The 19,007-nt window shown below is 39.6% G+C and overlaps 1 protein-coding gene across 1 annotated transcript; it reads right to left on the bottom strand.

Annotated features, from left to right (window-relative positions):
• Positions 1–1,400: 1,400 nt before the first annotated feature.
• scnn1g.L (sodium channel, non voltage gated 1 gamma subunit L homeolog) lies at positions 1,401–17,423 on the bottom strand. Its single transcript, NM_001085654.1, is given in 13 exon segments — positions 1,401–2,657; positions 3,848–3,923; positions 6,000–6,061; positions 6,648–6,705; positions 7,056–7,134; positions 8,019–8,136; positions 8,347–8,445; positions 9,082–9,245; positions 9,335–9,438; positions 9,584–9,777; positions 10,702–11,005; positions 14,532–14,858; positions 17,278–17,423. Coding segments are annotated over 12 exon segments (1,983 nt in total). The 5' UTR covers positions 14,852–14,858; positions 17,278–17,423; the 3' UTR covers positions 1,401–2,252.
• Positions 17,424–19,007: the final 1,584 nt, after the last annotated feature.

Genomic DNA, 19,007 nt, shown 5'->3' with positions numbered 1-19,007 from the left:
CTTATATATATATTGATAAAAAGGAATCAAATTGTCTTTACTGTATTCAGTTCCACCCTACCTTCAGAACCATTTCAATGTCAACACTTTTTTTTAACATCCATATTTGCATCTATGCCGCCTTTGTGACTAGTCCATTCTCCTGTTTCTGGGGACCCATGGCTCCAAACCTTCCCTCTCATCTATAAAATATACAGAATTTATAAAGTGTCTCCACCAGTACACTATATTACATGCAACTCATTACAGTTTTATTGCCTCTTCTCACCCCCCAAAAATCTGCCCCAGTAGGCTCAAGCCTTTGTGGCATTTCCACATACCTAGTCCTGATTCTTTGGACTCTAGTTCTCTTGTGACCCTTATATAATAGCGGTGTATCCACACGCACAATTTGATGCTGATATTTTTAAAACTCATTATGATAAAGCTTAAGCTGTGACAGTAAAGTAGTCAGAAGTTGAACATGAAGCCCTGAATTTGCATGTTGACCTTCACTGCTTTTCACAGTGGAGTTACCCTATCCTCCCATGAATCCACATACCCCCTTTTACCATAGGACCATATCTTGCTGACCTTGTTGCTGGCACTGCTTCCCACAGCTAACAAAATCTTCAGGTACTCTTAGGTCTGAAGACTCAACTAACTTAACCTCATTAAAGATGATCAATATCAATATTTAGTTGATATTGGCTCTTAAATAGCTAGATTGCTAGGAAATAGTCATCAATACTTGTCCAAAATGTGTCCTATATCTATATACCGTAATACACAAAAGCCATGAATATCCTGTAAATTATATCCTTATAAACGGTGAGTGCTGATGTCATCAGTTATAAACGGTGAGTTCTGATGTAATTTCTGTCACATGACTCACTGAAATTTGTGTATTATAATAAATAAAGTACCCCCAGTTGCAAAATATGAGGATATTAGAAGTTACCTTGGAGTTCCATGACCTGTATAAAAACACTCGGCCTTCGGCCTCGTGTTTTTATATGGTCATGAAACTCCTCAGTAGCTTATAATATCCTTATATTTTACAAGAGGGGGAACTTTATTCACTATATAGAGCCTACAAAGTATTTGAAGGTTGCTACTGAAAATGATTAGTTTTGGCAAGAAATATTCACAGCCCTTATATGGCACACCCAGGAACTTTTTGCATGCTTGTGTTTCTCCCCAACTATTTTTACATTTGAATGTGGCTCATGAGTAAATATAGTTTGGGGACCCCCCCTGATAAAAGAATATTTTAATATGCTGAACCGGCAAAGGACCCAACCCTGCTAACCATATCACCATACCTAAAAGTTTACCCTTTTAAGACTTTACCTGGATTTTAATTGCAAATTCATTTCTCAACAGACTGAAGATCATTTTACAAATTAATACAAAGGGAAAAATCGAAAAATATTTTATTACAAAAATCTTCACAATAACATCTTAAATATGATCACATCAAGTACAGACAGGTCTTTATAATATATAAATCTGTATGTCTTATAAAATCTAATCCTTTGCATGTATTCTCACGTGTATAAAACAGGAGACTTTTTTTTTGTTTGTTTTGCAGGAAATTCATGTCCCAAATGTTTCCAGTGACATTCCAGTCTACTAGACTTGTCCACGGCCTTCATGACTGGATAGAGGTCAAGTGATGGACTTGATGGCCATGCATGCTGATCTTGAAAGTTGAACATGGCCGTCTTAATAAAGCAGTTGTAGGTACCAGCCATTCTTCATGTAGATGTTGTCACTTGTATTCTATTATGTGTGCAGCACAAATGTCTTTCAACACACAGACAATGAGAAGGAGTCACGTAGTAAGCAATGGGCTTCTGAACCCTTTAGTGAAGCACAGCTTTTGAAAAATCCTTCACTTGACTGCGATGATTAAGGTAAAATATTTGTGAACAGGAGAAAGACTACAGAGACACATTTACATCAGACCATTATAAAATATTTGTCAGAGGACCATGCTACAGTTACAACCGGTGACTTCTGAATTCGGTCAGGTTGTGGCACATTATGAGGGATACGGACCTTAAACAAGTCCTTAGAGACTTGTATTCAAGCACCAAAAGATACCATATCAGCAAGACCCTCTCTGCAATGTTCTGAGGAATTCTAAGTTTGATGAATTCTTGCTGAGCATAGTGAGTGCAACACTTATTATTGTAAAGTGTCTAGGCAGTAGGAGTTCCTAATGTAGAGATTGAAGCTTCTCTCTACATGGAAGTCAAAGCGAATACTTAGAGTCTTTCTACATCCTCATCAGAGTCTATTGTCTCCAACTGGAAAGCAGATTGTATCCGTAATGTGTTGTACTTTGGAGGTGGAGTTCTTGGGACATGAGAATCCTGGGATTGAGGAAGCTGAAGGGCAGAATTAAATGTAGGGGGATCCTCTTCCCCAAGACAGATGGGGTTATCAACACAGAGTGGGTTGTCATGCCCAGTCATGGTTGGTACAGGGATTTCAGGGGTGTCTTCTGCTTGATTCTCTTTGCGATTTTCCCACCAATTGCGCCATCGTTGCCTTAGGACAACCCAAAATGAGTCAATGAAGAAAACTTCAATGATCTCAAGCACACAGATCATAGAACAGCTCATCCACAGGCCAAGTTGTCCTCCAAAGTTTGAGAGCAGCGTTACAATCTGTAAGAAAAAATGAGAAGCTAAACATAATCAATGTATGCACATCACAAATATGTACGACACGGAGAAGGCTGCCATTGTTGAAGGGCAGTAGAAAGTACTACAAAATAAGTCATGGGAGTGCATCTTAAGGTGGCCATACACAGGCAGATTTAAGCTGCCAATTTGTTTGTTCAGACTGATTCAGTAGTTAAGGGCCCCTGTGTATAGGGCCCTCAACTGGCCTACCTGACAGATCTGCACTGATGTCAGTCAGGCAGGTTTGATTTTCCTGTGGGTTTCAGGACTGCATATGCCACATCTATGCGGCCAGTATAGCGCCAATTATAATCCAATTTTTGTCCCAAGGGCCAAACGATTGGATCAGCCCGATATTGCTCCCCTCAAGGTGGTCATATCAGTATCAGATCCACTTGATTGTCAACCTCTCCAAACAAGTGGATCTAGACCTAGGAAATTCTCAACCTTTTCCATGTATCACTGTGGAAAACAACATTAGCTTTCCTATTATTTCATAATATTTGTAACAGTTTTATCCACCAAAAAGCTTCCAATACACAGCCACGATTAGGACTTGCATCTGGTATGAACATTTTTGCCTATTTTTTATGTCCATATTAAGATTTAACTTTTTGGTGAGATCACTGACTGGCAAACAAATTTAGCCAAAAACCCAAAAATGAGACTGTTTCATTGTGGGGAAATTCAACTTTTGATGGAAGTTGAAAATATCTGTGCAAAATCTGCATTTATACTTGAATTTGCACAGTGAAAAAAAAGTCAAATCTAAGTAAATCTTCTCTTGAATGTCCTTTGTGCTTCTCCACAAATAAGACCTCTGAATATCAACTTGAAAAACAACCTTAATATTGTCTTATTATGCCTACAAAATGTTCTAGCCTGTTCTCAGATACAGAAGAGGAAAGAGATTAAACATGCCACATCATCTTACATATAAAGTATAAGACCTTAAGGGCAGAGACACACATGGATATTCCTTGTGAGACAACTTCGGGCACTTCGGAAAACGAAGCTCTCTGAGTGCCATCCCAGCGATTTAGATTCTAGCTGGCGGGAAGGGGAGATTAGGCGCCCGAAGAAGAAGTGATTTGCCACCGGGCGACTGATCTCCCTGAATCTCCATGTGTGTATCTGCCCTATTGATTGAAGCTTCTGATGAAAACACTTACATTGTATGTAGGACTTTCAGATATCGATCTGCTATTCAGGTCCTGGTAGAATATATTAAGATTTGCTAGGTCGTTCCTGTATGAAAAAATAAGAAAAAAAAATCAGTCTAAAACCAGAGAAATTCTGTGTTTAGATAAAAATGTTTTGCAATAAGGATAACCATTATCAGTAAATGAGAAGGGCAAAGGATTTGGGCATCTGTATATTCTCTAAATGTTCTTGTCTGGTATCATGGAAAGCCTTTTAGTCTCGACAAACCATTATACAAACCAAATTTCCATTTCGAAACAACAAGAACAAACCGATGTGTGTAGAACTAAAGCCTAGTCCAGCCAGAAGTTATTCTGTCATATTTGGTGATCATTTGGGCACTGCTTCATTGAGATATATGAATGACAACGCATTCTGCTGCATTTAAGTTGACAGTGTCCCATATTTCACTAATAAAAATGTACAGATAAAGAAGAATCCAAAAGTCATATGACCTGCTTATACTGTAAAGCTAAGCCTCATTATATATATATATATATATATATATATATATATATATATATATATATATATATATATATATATATATATATTGTGATGGTTGCGGGATCACAGCGGGGTTTTTTTCACCAAACATGCAGGCCACTCCACGTTAAGGGAAACATTTAGTTTATTTTCTTCCGTTCAAATACATCTCTCACAGACAAGCAGTGGCTAGTGATGGGCGAATTTATTCGCCAGGCGTGAATTCGCGGCGAATTTGCGCGTTTTGCTGCCAGCGAATAAATTCGCGAAACGCCCGCGAAAATTCGAGGCAAAAATTCGCCGGCGTCAAAATTTTTTTTTCCAAAAAACGGACGCCGGCTTCAAAAACGGGCGCCGGCGTCAAAAACGGGCGCCGGCGTCAAAAACGAGACGCCGGCGCCGGTTCGCAAATTTTTCGCCGTTTCGCGCGGCGCAAATTCGCCCATCACTAGCAGTGGCATAAAAATCAAAACAGTTTCAGTTCAGCAACAAAATAAGTCCCAACAAAAGAGCCATGTACTTGCCAAGAAAACTTGCAGTGTCCAGTCTGCCGGGAGTGAACTCCCTAGTCTTTTAGAAAGGAACTTTCTCCAACTCCACAGTGAGTAGCCACACATGAAAACCAAACTTTTCTGTTTAACACAGCAGTGAGTTTCCACCCCCTCTCACCTGCTGCTCACCTCCATTAAACACCCCTTGGATGTCCAGCCCACCTCTGGCTGGTTAACCCCATGGTGTCTTTTAAAGAGGTAATTTTAAAACCTAAAGAATGGGGATATATACCGGTCATCTACAATATATCCCCCCCAGCTTCTACAATATATATATTCAAGGGCAAATAAGGTCTTGAGCGGTATTAAAAGGGGCATTCGATTCACGGGATGAGGGGGTTATTCTTCCACTTTATAGAGCATTGGTAAGGCCCCATAGAATATGCCGTACACAGGCCTGGACTGAGAATTAAAATAGGCCCTGGCATTTCAGGTTAACAGAGGCCCACTTAACCCACATAGTGGCCCAAACAGCCACCACCAGCCAACTAAAACCTGACTTTCAATGGCACCGTATAGCAGCCCCTCTGGCATTTGCCAGAACCCACAGATTGCCAGTCCGGGCCTGGGCCCGTACAATTTTGGACTTCAGTGCTCAAAAAAGACATTATTGAATTAGAGAGGGTTCAGAGAAGGGCACCCATTCTGATTAGAAGAAAGGAGGTTCCCTCTAAATATTCGGTAGGGGTTTGTTACAGTGAGAGCTGTGAAGATGTGGAATTCTCTCCCTGAATCAGTGGTACAGGCTGATACATTAGATAGCTTTCAGAAGGGGTTGGATAGCTTTTTAGCATGTGAGGGAATACAGGGTTATGGGAGATAGCTCATAGTACAAGTTGATCCAGGGACTAGTCATTTTTGAGTCAGAAAGGATTTTTTCCCCTTTTAAGGCAAATTGTAGAAGCTTCAAATGTTTTTTTTTGCCTTCCTCTGGATCAACTAGCAGTTAGGCAGGTTATATATAGCGTCAAAAGGTTGAACTTGATGGACGTGTGTCTTTTTTCAGCCTAACTTGCTATGTTACTATGTTACTATGAGCTTCCATCAGTTTTACTGAGGGTAGAAGACCATCTTTGAGACTTACTTGGTAAGATTTTTGTTTAGTTTCTCTCCCAGTTCCCAAGACAGAACTCGCAGCATCCATTCCTGTGGAAGTAATATAGAAACACACAATAAGAAATCTCTATTGCTAAATACACGGATGTGTCTGTGGATGCGTTTGCGTGAGTTTTTTTGATGACCTACATTTGGTTTCAGACTTTGGGTCAGATTCAATTCAGTGAGAAAAAGGTTTATCACGTGAAAACTCATGGACAATATTCTATTCGAGATGCAATTCAATTCAGAAAAATGTATCTCGCGGTTTATCGTGTGAAAACTCTATTGAAGTCTATCAAAGAAATTGGAGCTGAATTAGGAGAAACAATCTCTAAATCTAATTGAATCTCATCCATGAGTGTTGACGTGATTTTTTTTTCTCACTGAATTGGCCCTTTGTTTTCAAAAATGTTTTAATTTGGTGCAGATTTATATTGGATGATCAATAGATCATTTCAGTGCTGCATAGTATTATCTGCTAGTTTACATTGACAGCCGATGATGATAAAAATAGAGCAATAACTAAGCTGACTCTATTCCATCTTAATGAGTGTTTCACAATGTACAAGTACCCAATACTAGTTTTGCTGGACTAAAGAGCATAAAATACCAGAAGAGCCCATGCAGAACGTACCTCTGAGTTTAAAGAGGGCCACTTAGCCAGACTCCGTGTTAGTGTCCATTCTTTGAAACTGAAATACCAAAGATTTTTTTATGTAAGAACACAATTTTTATTATAAATTGTATGTAATACTATCTGATCCATCCACAGTTACTCATTGCATGATGGTGAAATTGATTTATATATTTAAATGTATCATTAAATACTATATATTCCCCTTACAGTAAACAATGAAGAAGGAATATGTGAAAATTGGTAGCGTTTAGAGATATATATTGAGAGAGAACTGCTCCTATTGAGTTCATGGAATTTCTGATGATGGTGCTAAAATCTCGGATTGATCTCTTGAAATCTTATCCAAAAACAACAACTGTAGGGAGTTCCTCGTAGTTTTAGAACTAGGCCACCCATAAGTCTTACCTGCAGGACTCACGGCATGCACTCTGGCATCCAAGCTCCTCTTGCACAAATTGTTTATACACTTTGAAATAGCAGTAAACTGTAAAATACATAAAAGAAAAGGGTTATTAGCAGCTTGACAAAGTGTCTCAGTGGTGTGAACCACCTTTATTAAATGAGAGCTAATGAAGCAAAATGGGGTTGCTTTTATCAATTACTTTTATCAATGATGGCATTGAGTCTCATTGCAACTTCCAACAGTCAGCATGCCACATAAGTTAAAGCCCCACTACAATTTATTCTACCTTCCAAGTTTCACCTTCTGGTCTTCTGGGCTGAAGAAACTGTGCAGTGCACTACCCTACCAGGTTTGAATGTGTATTAGTTCCTTTAAAGGAGAAGGAAAGGCTAAAACTAAGTAAGCTTTATCAGAAAGGTCTATATAAATACCCAAGTAAACCCTGAAAGTAATGCTGCTCTAAGTCCTCTATCAAAAGAAACACAGCATTTCTTTCCTTCTATTGAGTACACATGGGCTTCTGTATCAGACTTCCTGTTTTCAGCTAAAACCTCCAAGGCTAGGGCTTATGCATGCTCAGTTTGATCCTCTCCCCCTCCCTCATCCCATCTCTGCTGTAATCTGAGCTCAGAGCTGTAAGTGAGCAGGGAGAGACTCGGTAGGAAGTGATGTCACACCAAGCTTATATGGCCGCTTCTATCCTAAACAAACAGACACAGTATCTAGAGCTGTTTACTCAGGTATGGTAAAGCATTTTGCAGAATAAATATAGCTTTCTAGCTTGCACTATTGTGGCTAATCTGTTGGCAATAAACCGTCTTGGAGCTTTCCTTCTCCTTTAAGGCCAGAGGTGATTCTGTATGCCTAAAGGTCTGAACATCCCACTCGACATAAATAATTCAAACCTGTTTTGCCCTAGGCCTGCTACTATAAAAAGAATTTCTTTCAACATGCATGTCACTTACTCCAGCTAGGATACTCTTCGTAGTTGCAATACTTTGCACCATTGGGCAAGGGTTGGTCATAATGAGCACAGCCACAAGAACGAACCATCTCTCTCTGAAAGCAGGAGTTTAGGCAGATCTGCAGCAGGAAACAAAGTGCATAACAATCAATATCTTTAGAATCTGTCTTTTTGTCTGTCCATCTATCGTGTGTTCTTATTGTGCTCTATTTCCAAATTGAAACAAACAAACCATGGTGGTAATATCTGTAAACGAGGATCCAAAACAGCATTTTTAACAAGAACCCTCGATTTAAACAAGAAGAGGTCAGATAATAATGGGGACATACCTGGAGAGTATATTTTTTATTATACAGGTTTTCAACTGAGACATCTCTCCCATCCATGGTGCAGTCACTGTATGGGTCGCTCAGCTTTGCAGATTCAGTCTGGAATCATAACAACATAATAATTAGCAGACCTTAGGGCAAAGTTTATAGAACTGGACTGATTTTGCCACAGCAAAGTCTACTGTGATAGTAACACAGGCCAGTCAAAAAGACTGATAAGCTGCAGGTATGCAACATGAAATTACTTATCCATATAAGCAAAAATGCACAATATAAACAAGGCCTTCAGTGCTAGCAGGCCAAATGATGCGAAAGAGTCCTTCATTGATAATCCTGCCTGCCCTATTTTGACTTAAGTCCATGTAGAAAACATACAAACCCCATTTAATACCTCACTGTACTTACTCATAGACACCCACCTATGAATGAGTACAAATAAGTACTGTGAGGTATGAAACGTGTCAGGCAAAAATTGATGCAAAGTCAATAAAGGGGATACAGGTGTGTATGGCACTGGCCTAGCCACTCGCCAGTAGTAAATCCAAAAGAAAGGCAAAAATTTATGACATTTGTAGGTTTTAATATGTTGATATTGTGGTATATTGGTTAAATTAATTTTGTCAAGCCTGTTGGTTTTGAGGGACTCATCAAATGCTCTTCTTTTTACAGGACAAAGAGTATTCCCGTTGGAGAGTAATTAAGTCCATGGTGCCTTAGAAAGTGCCTGGTTCTCACCAGTTGCATCCCTATTGAAGTCTCTGTAGCAGTTTCAAGTTCCGTGCCCAAATATTCAATAAAGGGATATTCATCTTGGTCATGAACCAATATCTTGGCTCCTGCTGCTGTGGACAAGTAGGGGTTGTATTCATCTTCGTCAATGTAGAGGACAACTTTGAGCCCTGCAATGTACAGACAAATGGGCTGTAAATCATATGAGACCATAATGCATTGTACAATTGAGCGTGCATAATTATCATTGGCTTCTCACCATATTCTGCTCCGCCCATGGAAGAAACAAGTAAATTTCCCCTCTCTGCACTGTTGAAGGTATAGCAGTTTCCGTACAAGGGGTGATGGAAAAGAGTGAAGTTCCTGTGGTCAAAATTAAAGATTATATATATACATTATATATAAAGATTATATATATATAAGTATAAATAAGTAAAACCAGTTAAGAATGAAGAGCAAAAATTTTTACTTGGTTGAAGAGATAGCAGAAAAATCTGGGGCTACTAACCGAGCGTCACAGGACAGGCCATCGAAAAAGCAAGTGACAATCAACTCATCAGCTTTGTAGCCCATAGCAATCTTGTCTTCCATGGAGATCTTAGCCAGGATGTTGGTATAGTGCAGACGATACCACTCTTGGATGGCATTGACTCCAGAGCTGAAGGTGAATATGGTGCAATCGGAGCTGTTCTTGGGGTCGCACTAGATAAAGTGATACAGGGAGTAAGAATGTTGGCATCTATGTGGCTTATGAGGTTATTAAATAGGGACAGAGGCAGTTGAAGGGACAGGGTTATTGAGGACCCAGAAATATAGAGATATAAACACATTATATAGAGATATTTGTGTGAAAAGCTGATCATCATTCTTAAAGTGGACCCGTCACCCAGACATAAAAATCTGTATAATAAAAGTCCTTCTTAAATTAAATATGAAATCCAATATCTTTTTTTTATTAAAGCATTCATATCTGTTGTAAACTCATTTACAAATATCAGCTGTCAATCAAGTATTGCCTACCCCGCCTCTATGCCTAGGCATAGAGGTGGGGCAAGCAATTACATTCACTTTCCATTCAGCACTTCCTAGATGTCACTGCTCTCCCTACATTCGCCCAGTTCTCTTAACGATTTAATTGTGTAACCAGGGCATGGGGATGGACATTGGGTCCCTGTCCCCTGGTGCACAAACAAGATTCTGAGATGATACAAGGCTTGCCTTAATAACAGTGTCCACAAAATGGCTCCTTCCTGGTTGCTATAATTATGAGTTCCCAGACTGATGGAAACAAGATTCAAATAATTTAGACAGTGTAATTAAAGTTAATTTTGCTTGACTAATGTGATAAAATAGGATTTGGATAATTTTGTTTGGGTGATGGGTCCCCTTTAAGATTAAGGGAATGGGGACCTCTTAAAGATTTAGCTGTAGGATCGAGCATCTTCAAGTTACACAGCATCAAGAGAAACTTAAGGAGAATTGTCCAACAATCAGGATCTTACTTGATAAGTACTACCTTTTATTTCATAGATAATTTCATGAGGTCTCTCCAGCAGTAACCAATATAAAGCTAATTCCTTATTATTATTCTTTACAATAAATGAATGAAGGCATCTGGACACTTACCAGTTTGAAACCGACCATGTTGCCAGGATCTTGCACTGACTCTGCATCTCTGTGTATGACCTTGGCGCTCATTCGAGTCCTCTTTTTGGTTTTAAGGTCACTTACAACCAGCTGGCTGCCTTTGACACTCTCCAGTCGATATAAGGGGATCTGTTTGAGGAATATGTCCTCGGTAGAGTTTTCCACATTGACACCCACATCACGCTTACTGCGGATCAGTGGCTCAGTGAACCCATAAATGTTTTTAAGGGTCTGGCTGGTTTCCTTTTCGAGCGCGGCCAATCGATCTTTTACTTTACTGTAACTGTAGGTCACACAATCAAGAAACATTCTGAATTAGAACCAAAGAACATTTTTTTTGGAGTGGCACATGCAAGGTATAGTGTTCTGGTGCAGAAGGGAACAAGTTGTGCCCTGCAATAAAGTACCCCAGGTTGCTGCATTTTATATGGAATAGACTCACTTTCCTAGGGCAGATCTGGTTCACTGTAGGTACCCAACAAATTGCCAACTTCACGGTGCTTAGTTTTCCTTTAAATGGGATCATTTAAGCAGGCAGAACTGAACTAATATCTATTCGATGATGACTCATTGCCAATAAAATTGGCAACTTTTCCCAGAATGCTACAATAAATCAAAATATATACAAGTTGAAATAACTATATATCTGCCAGTTGCATGTTGGTTACTAAACGAAGCACAACATGTTTCAACTAGCCCCATAAGGGTTAATGATAATGATCCAGTCCTAGATTTTATAAAACCCAATAACTCTTCAATAAGTTCTCAGAGTTTCAAGAGTGGATCATTACCGCCGTAATAAAATGGGGTTAGTTGACATCCCTGGAGTCGTGATGGGCTTCCCAGATTAGTGTTTTTTTTTGACTACTAACAACAAGTGCTACAACCATCCAATTTTAGGCATAGTCCCACTTGAGTACAGGTGAACAAATGACATTGCCTCTTCTAGTACTTTTCTCTAGCTGCTGAGGAATGTCCTTAAATGTTGACTTTGTAGGGCTGGGCAAAGAAGTTGCTTTATTTTCTCTTTATTTGCAGTAAAAGAAAGACAAGAAGGGAAAGTCAGAAATCAGAAGCAGGAGTAATTAGGTTTTAGAAATGGCTGCATTTACGTCGCTAGGACAGGGGGCAGTTGCACTGTCCTATTAAAAGAAGAGCAGAGTTGTGTCTGGGTGGATTTTTGCTTCCCTCTTGAGACAAGGTTCTCACCTTATGGCTGATGTGAGCAACATTCAGAAGTAAAAGGAGTTGGGGAGCAACACAAGTGAGAAAAATGTTCTTGGGGTGCCAAATAAGTGCTGTGATTGGCAATTTGGCAGCCCCTATGTGGATTATCACCCTACATTGAGGCTCTGTTTGGCAGTACACCTGGCTTTTATGCAACCAAAACTTGCCTCCAAGCCTAGAAATAAAAAATAAACACCTGCTTTGAGGCCACCGGGAGCAACATCCAAGGGTTTGGAGAGCAACATGTTGCTCACGAGCTACTGGTTGGGGATCACTGGTCTAGAGTTTATAATATTGTTTAGCCAGGGCCGTTCCTGCCATGAGGCAAGGTGAGCATCTTGCCTCACGCTGCAGTGAACGACCAGTTACAAGGGGCGGCAAAAAGTCGCCTCCTGTAACTTTAAGAGGTAAATTTCCGTTTTTTAAACTTTCAAGCGCGGAGCGGGAGAGGGGGCCGGCATCGGGGTTGCTGCCTTAGGCGGCAGCAGCCCACTGATCGCCCCTGTGTTTAACTATGTATGGTGGTGATGTATATATAAAGTTGCGCCTCTATCAATGGTTTTAACTGCAAATGGTAGTGCGGAATGTACTATACATGTACTATATATATATATATATAGTAGCTACAGCTACACTGAACATTCCACTGTTATGCATAGAAATCTGCTTCCCTTTGGAACTCTGCAGAATCTCTGCCAGAAGACATCATTGCTGGTGTACTCTGACCTCCAAATCTGCTGTATTACTTATGTCGGGGGGCATTCAGGGGCGCAACTCCAGAGGAAGCAGATCCTGTGGCTACATTGGGGGTGAGATAGGAGGTATAGGGGGGGCCCATGAGGCCCTAATTAATGAGCACATATACTCGTATAGCTTGACAACCTCTGTTTATGTTGGAGGCCATAACATTACTTTGCTGTGGGGCCCAGTAACATCTAATTATTCCACTGGGGGCATGGGATATTTCTACACATACCATTGCTTTAATAAAGTATCTCCCCCTGTAGTTTGTAAGACTTGTACTGATTAAAAGAAAGGTACTTGCAGGCCTGATAATAATATTGGCTTTGAAAGCAACTTATAAATTTGCCATTAAGTATTTGCCCAATGCTTTTACATTACCTATCTGGTCCCTGTGACCGCCATTGGAAACTTTAACTGACAGGCTGAGATGGGATAGTCAGGTTGGCAAAACAATCAAGTTTAGAAACTTCAACTAACAATAAAGCCCCCAGGCCCAGATTTGTGGCAAGGCCACAAAGGCCCGGGCCTAGGGTGGCAAATAATTTGGGGCGGCATGCTGCCCGGCCGCTTGGTAGGGAGCACTGGGGATGTGCAGCTCCCCAGTGCTCCGACATGTGCGATCGCGCGATGGAGGGCACTAGGACCGCGGGGTCATGCCACCGACAGGCGCTAGGACCGCGCGGCCGATCCGGCCCTGATGCCAATAAAAGCTGCAGACAGACCGAGTTGGCAGCTTATTGGCCCGTCTGTGGGGCCATCGAACGGGCTTCGCCAATCGATATCTGGCCGAAAGTCGGCAAGATCGCAATTGGGCAGGTTAAAAAATCCCGTCGGATCGCGGGCGCATCTGTGCATCTATGCAGTCAACATGACCTATAGGTAACTTTTAATGTACATTCATGTTTAGTAGGTTTTTTTAGTAGTTTTTTTTAGTGTCAGTATCACTTTAACTGTCTGGATACCTCCCTTTTACTAAAGTGACCATGGACAACGTTTGATATGTATTCACAAAAGCAATTCACGTGGCAAATTGCAAGTAAAGAATTATTTCTTGGTTTAATAACGAGAGAGAGAGAGAGAGAGAGAGAGAGAGAGGGAGAGAGAGAGAGAGAGAGAGAGAGGATAGAGAGAGAGAGAGAGAGAGAGAGAGAGAGAGAGAGAGAGAGAGAGAGAGAGAGAGATGATAGATAGATAGATGATAGATAGATAGATAGATAGATAGATAGATAGATAGATAGATAGATAGATAGATAGATAGACAGATAGATAGATAGATAGATAGATAGATAGATAGATAGATAGATAGATAGTGACCATGGACAATGTTTGATATGTATTCACAAAAGCAATTCACGTGGCAAATTGCAAGTAAAGAATTATTTCTTGGTTTAATAAAGAGAGAGAGAGAGAGAGAGAGAGAGAGAGAGAGAGAGATGATAGATAGATAGATAGATAGATAGATAGATAGATAGATAGATAGATAGATAGATAATAGATGGTGAGAGAGAGAGAGAGAGAGAGAGAGAGAGAGAGAGAGAGAGAGAGAGAGAGAGAGAGATATGATCGATAAATAGATAGATAGATAGATAGAGAGAGAGAGAGAGAGAGAGAGAGAGAGAGGGGGAGAGAGAGAGAGAGAGAGAGAGAGAGCATAGACAATTTACTTTATTTACTTTACTGACAGACAGGTGGATATATATGGTTACAAAATATGGGCTACAGGGTCAGTATATAAATGTAGTATAAATATAAATAAAGGCTGGTATCAAGCTAGAGAGAATTGCAATTGAAGGTGAGCGCTTTAGAAGAAGCCGTACCGTAGTGAGGAGCTTACTTACCTGTAGGGGTTCAGGTTACAGATGGTGACTGCGGGGTAGACCAGTTTCTGGAAGGTGACGGTAATGGAAGCGCTAACGCTATAGTAGGACATGAGGAGCAGGGCGCACTGCCAGAAGATCAGCGCCACGGCGCACAGTGTCAGCGAAATCCAGATCCACCTGCGCAGCCTTCCCTTAGACACCACGATCCTCCGGCACCCATGGGTGTTAGTATTGAGGCAGTACCATTGCATCAACTCGTACAGCGTCGGGGCTTGCGGGCCGGTCACCGGCAGGTTCTTCTTCAGCTTTTGCGTCAGTTTCTTCCCACTTTTAGACATGATGGACCTGCGGCAAAACAGCACTTTCTTATTATCACATGGGCGCTATGATGCTGCTTCAGGGCACATTACGTCCCAGGGTGATATTAAACAGTTTTGCAATAAGTGTGTGTGTGTGTGTGGGGGGGGGGGGTCCTGAGATAAATCCCCAATCTACACAAACGTTTGTTGGAACGCAGCAAAGGTCCAGTAAAGCGCTTGAAACTGAGACGTTCTATGGAATGTAACATCTGTGAGCCATAGAGAAATGCAGCTGTATTTATCACGGATAGCAATTGCTTACCAATGTGTCGCTTGCACCAGAATTCAGGACTGGGTTCAAATCTAAGCAGCTAAATACTATATATACAGCTAAATACCATATTGTGTTTGTAGGAGAAAGTGGACAGCCTAGACGTGTGTCATTGCCGTCAGAATATTTAACCTAGAATTAATTCATGATGATAAATATACTGTCGTCAGGCTTGGTCGTGATTCATTCGTTCTAAAAGGCGTTAACTATTAAACTATTGTTAAACTATTAAAACAGGACGTTCATAATGTCTCTCTAGCGCAGAAAGGGAATTCACGAGATGCAAGCAAGCAATAAAGCATCGATAGTAAATACAAATCAAAAAATGATGAAAGCTGCGTTCCATTGGGCAGTGGCGCAAACGAATGTGCCATAATCGCTATAATGTATTATAGCAATAGATAGACACTGCTTTGGGCTATAAAGGCATACAGCTGGATAGTCAGGTTCAGATAGATATCTATCCACATGATAGATATGGAAGAGAGACAGATGAATATGAGAGCAAATGGAGAGTGAAATACTCATATATATAGGAATTCAAAAAAAAGAACCTCACTCTCAGGACTTGATCGAAGTGTAGAAAATAATAAATGTATTTTTCAACGTGTCAGCTCCAAACTCAAGCCGTCTTCAGTAAGTCGGCTTGAGTTTGGAGCCGAAACGTTGAGATAAACATTTATTATTTTCTACACTTTGATCAAGTCCTGAGAGTGCGGTTCTTTTTTTTTAATTCCTATATTACACGTTTAACCAGCACCCTGGCAGTGACTACTAGAGGATTTTTGAGTGCACCGGTTTATGGTTGGCTATATATATATATATATATATATATATCTATATACATATAAGTCCGAGAAGCATGAGTGCAAACTGGGGTTTAATAAAAATATAATTTTATTTAGTTACATTACAGGTCAACGTTTTAACGTATCTATATACATATATACACGTGTGTATATATATATATATATATATGTGTGTGTGTGTGTGTGTGTATATATAAATATATATTATGTATTAAATGTAGCTATGTAGAAATAAGGGAGATTGAGACAGGGTTAATCTATTATTTGGGTTGTCTCACCTGTCCCAGAGATCTGACTGCATTATCCCTGCTGAATCCCAATCTCTCCCTTTTGGCTCAACATACAGAGATCAATTACAAACCCCTGGCACCAGGAACAGAGCGCACCCATTCACTTTCAGCAGGCTCTGGCATGGACTGAGCTCTGTCTCTCTCTAACCAGAGAACGATGCCATGACAAGTAAATGAGATCTGGCACCGCTCCCTCCGCCTACACTCCTGCACTTTGTGTTCTGGGAAGAGAACAGGACTGTGCATGGGATACCCCATTGGCATTTGCTACCTGTAACATTTAGAAGGGGCAGAAAGCAGAGAGGTGGGTGCCCAACACAGTGACCCTTACAGATTGGTATTTTGTAGTCTCTAACTACATGAACACTGGCACTAACCCACTAACCCATCTGGCTTGGCATCATTTTCAACAGGATCTAACCCACAGATGAAAGGAAGGAAAGAAGAAAAAAAAAGAAAGAAAGAAAGAAAAAAGAATGGATAAACGAGGGACAGAATTAGGTAGATTAAAGTAAAACCCAATAAATACATTCTGGCTCCATGCTCTATTGAACTTGGCACTGCTATACTTAGAAGGAAGAGTTATGGAAATGGAGCCACACACACACACACACACACATATATATATATATATATATATATATATATATATATATATATATATATATATATATACACAGATCCAGGGTAGTGAACAGTGCACACCAGAATTTAAAACATCATGTGTATATATATATATATATATATATATATATATATATATATATATATATATAAAGTAGACAAGGAAAAAGGCAGCACTCGTTGTATCAAAAAGTGAAAAATTAAATACTTGTCTTTTATATATATATATATATATATATATATATATATATATATATATATATATATATATATATATATATACTTTCTGTAAAAAATCATAAACTGAAGGGTTGTAAAGTAAACACAAGTTTTCATTATGACTCTACATTATTATTATTTTTAATAAAATTAAAAAAATATAAATAAATATATAAGTATATGATGTCTCACCTGTATAGTTCTTGCACACTAGAGTTAGCTGTGCACAAGCTCACAGAGGGTATAACAATCTGAAATTAAGATCTGAGATATTTCCCCTTCTTTTTTTTTTTTTAGTACTGTAGGTCAGTCCTGGGAATTTTCCACCTGCAGGCTGTGGCTCTCTTCATCACTGAAGTCCTTTCTTGGCTGATATTGTATTTAGCACTGCCTACTTGCTCTGCAGATTTCCATCTCTGCCCTCTCTGCCCAATCTTACAAGTCAATAGAAAAGAAAAAAAAAGAAGATTCTAGGGAATTCTCAGTGCTAGGCAGAAGTCTGATTAGTGTCTGAGCGCCACCTTGTGATCGGAATTGTGAATGAGTTTTTTAAAGGGAAAAAATACCCCCCCTACTTTTTGACAAGATGCGAAAACTTTTGGATGAAACTTTTTTTTTGTAACTTAGATTTTTATTAATAATCACAATGTTACTTGACAGTATAGAATACAAGTATACTATTATGTATGTAGCATGATACGCAAAGTGCATAATTCAATATAATCATACATACATCAAGAAAAAAGTGTAACAATATTAATTGTAAGGAAAGTAAAGCATTCATGTGGGAGAAAGACAAAAGGCATGTTTTAAAAAAACAAAAAAAAAACAAAGCATTGTTACATTCAAGTAAAGTTCAGTCATCAGAATTTAATAACACCCAGGGAGACCATATTGCTAAGGATTGGGGAACCTGATTGTGTAATATTGCAATGCCTTGTTCAAATATTTTGTTAGTTTCCACTCTCTTCTTTAACTCTGTTAAGGAGGGGGGAATAGCAGATTTCCAATGAAATGCTATAGACAATCGAGCAGCAGTAAGAATATGATTGATTAATGTCTGGGTAGATTTCCGCACCTTAGGAAATGGTTTACCTAACAGAAAAGTGCTCAGATCAGCCGGCGTAGGCTCTTGCAATATTCTACTCAGGATACCCGATACCTCAGACCAGAATGGTTGTATTATAGGACATGTCCAGAATATATGTGGTAGAGTGCCTATTTCACCACAGTTCCTCCAACATAGTGGGGAGTGATCTGGGAAGAGAGCATGAAGTGTGAGTGTGAGTATGGTACCAAAACATAAGAATTTTATAAATATGTTCTTTTTGCCTCGAGCATGTGACTACTCTTTTTGCATTATTCCAAATTGAGGCCCATTCTAGGTCCGAGAGGGGCTGTGGGAACTGTATATCCCATTTAGCCATATAAGGATGCCTAGGAGGTGGGTCCACCTGCAGTTCCGAGAGCAGCTGATATATTTTAGAAATGAGCCCTCTTTGTGGAAGACCTTTCATAGCAATTAGTTCAAAACATGTTCGCGGGGCCACTTTTGCATTATCACTATATGGTTTGACAAAATGCCGCAATTGAAAAAACTCAAAAAGCTTCAAAGTCCGCTTTTTGGAGAAGATCATTATAAGCTAAAATCTCTTTAGATAAGGGATCCAATAAGTCACCTATTGTATTTATGCCTGTGTCTTTCCACTTATTTATGAAATCAAATTGAGTTCCCGGTTGAAATTCCGGATTACCAAGATAAAATGCGTTAAGCGATCTGGGCGACATAAGATTATATTTTTGTCTAGTCGCATACCAGATTGATAACGTATGCTGAGTTGAGGAGAGTGGCGAAGATCTTTTAATTGTTTGGCACTTCTTTGACCATATTATATGATTCAAATGGTACTCATTAGTCATGC

Source organism: Xenopus laevis, chromosome 9_10L, assembly GCF_017654675.1.
Source record: "Xenopus laevis strain J_2021 chromosome 9_10L, Xenopus_laevis_v10.1, whole genome shotgun sequence".
Taxonomy (NCBI): Eukaryota; Metazoa; Chordata; class Amphibia; order Anura; family Pipidae; genus Xenopus; species Xenopus laevis.
This window is presented reverse-complemented; position numbering and strand designations above follow the sequence as displayed.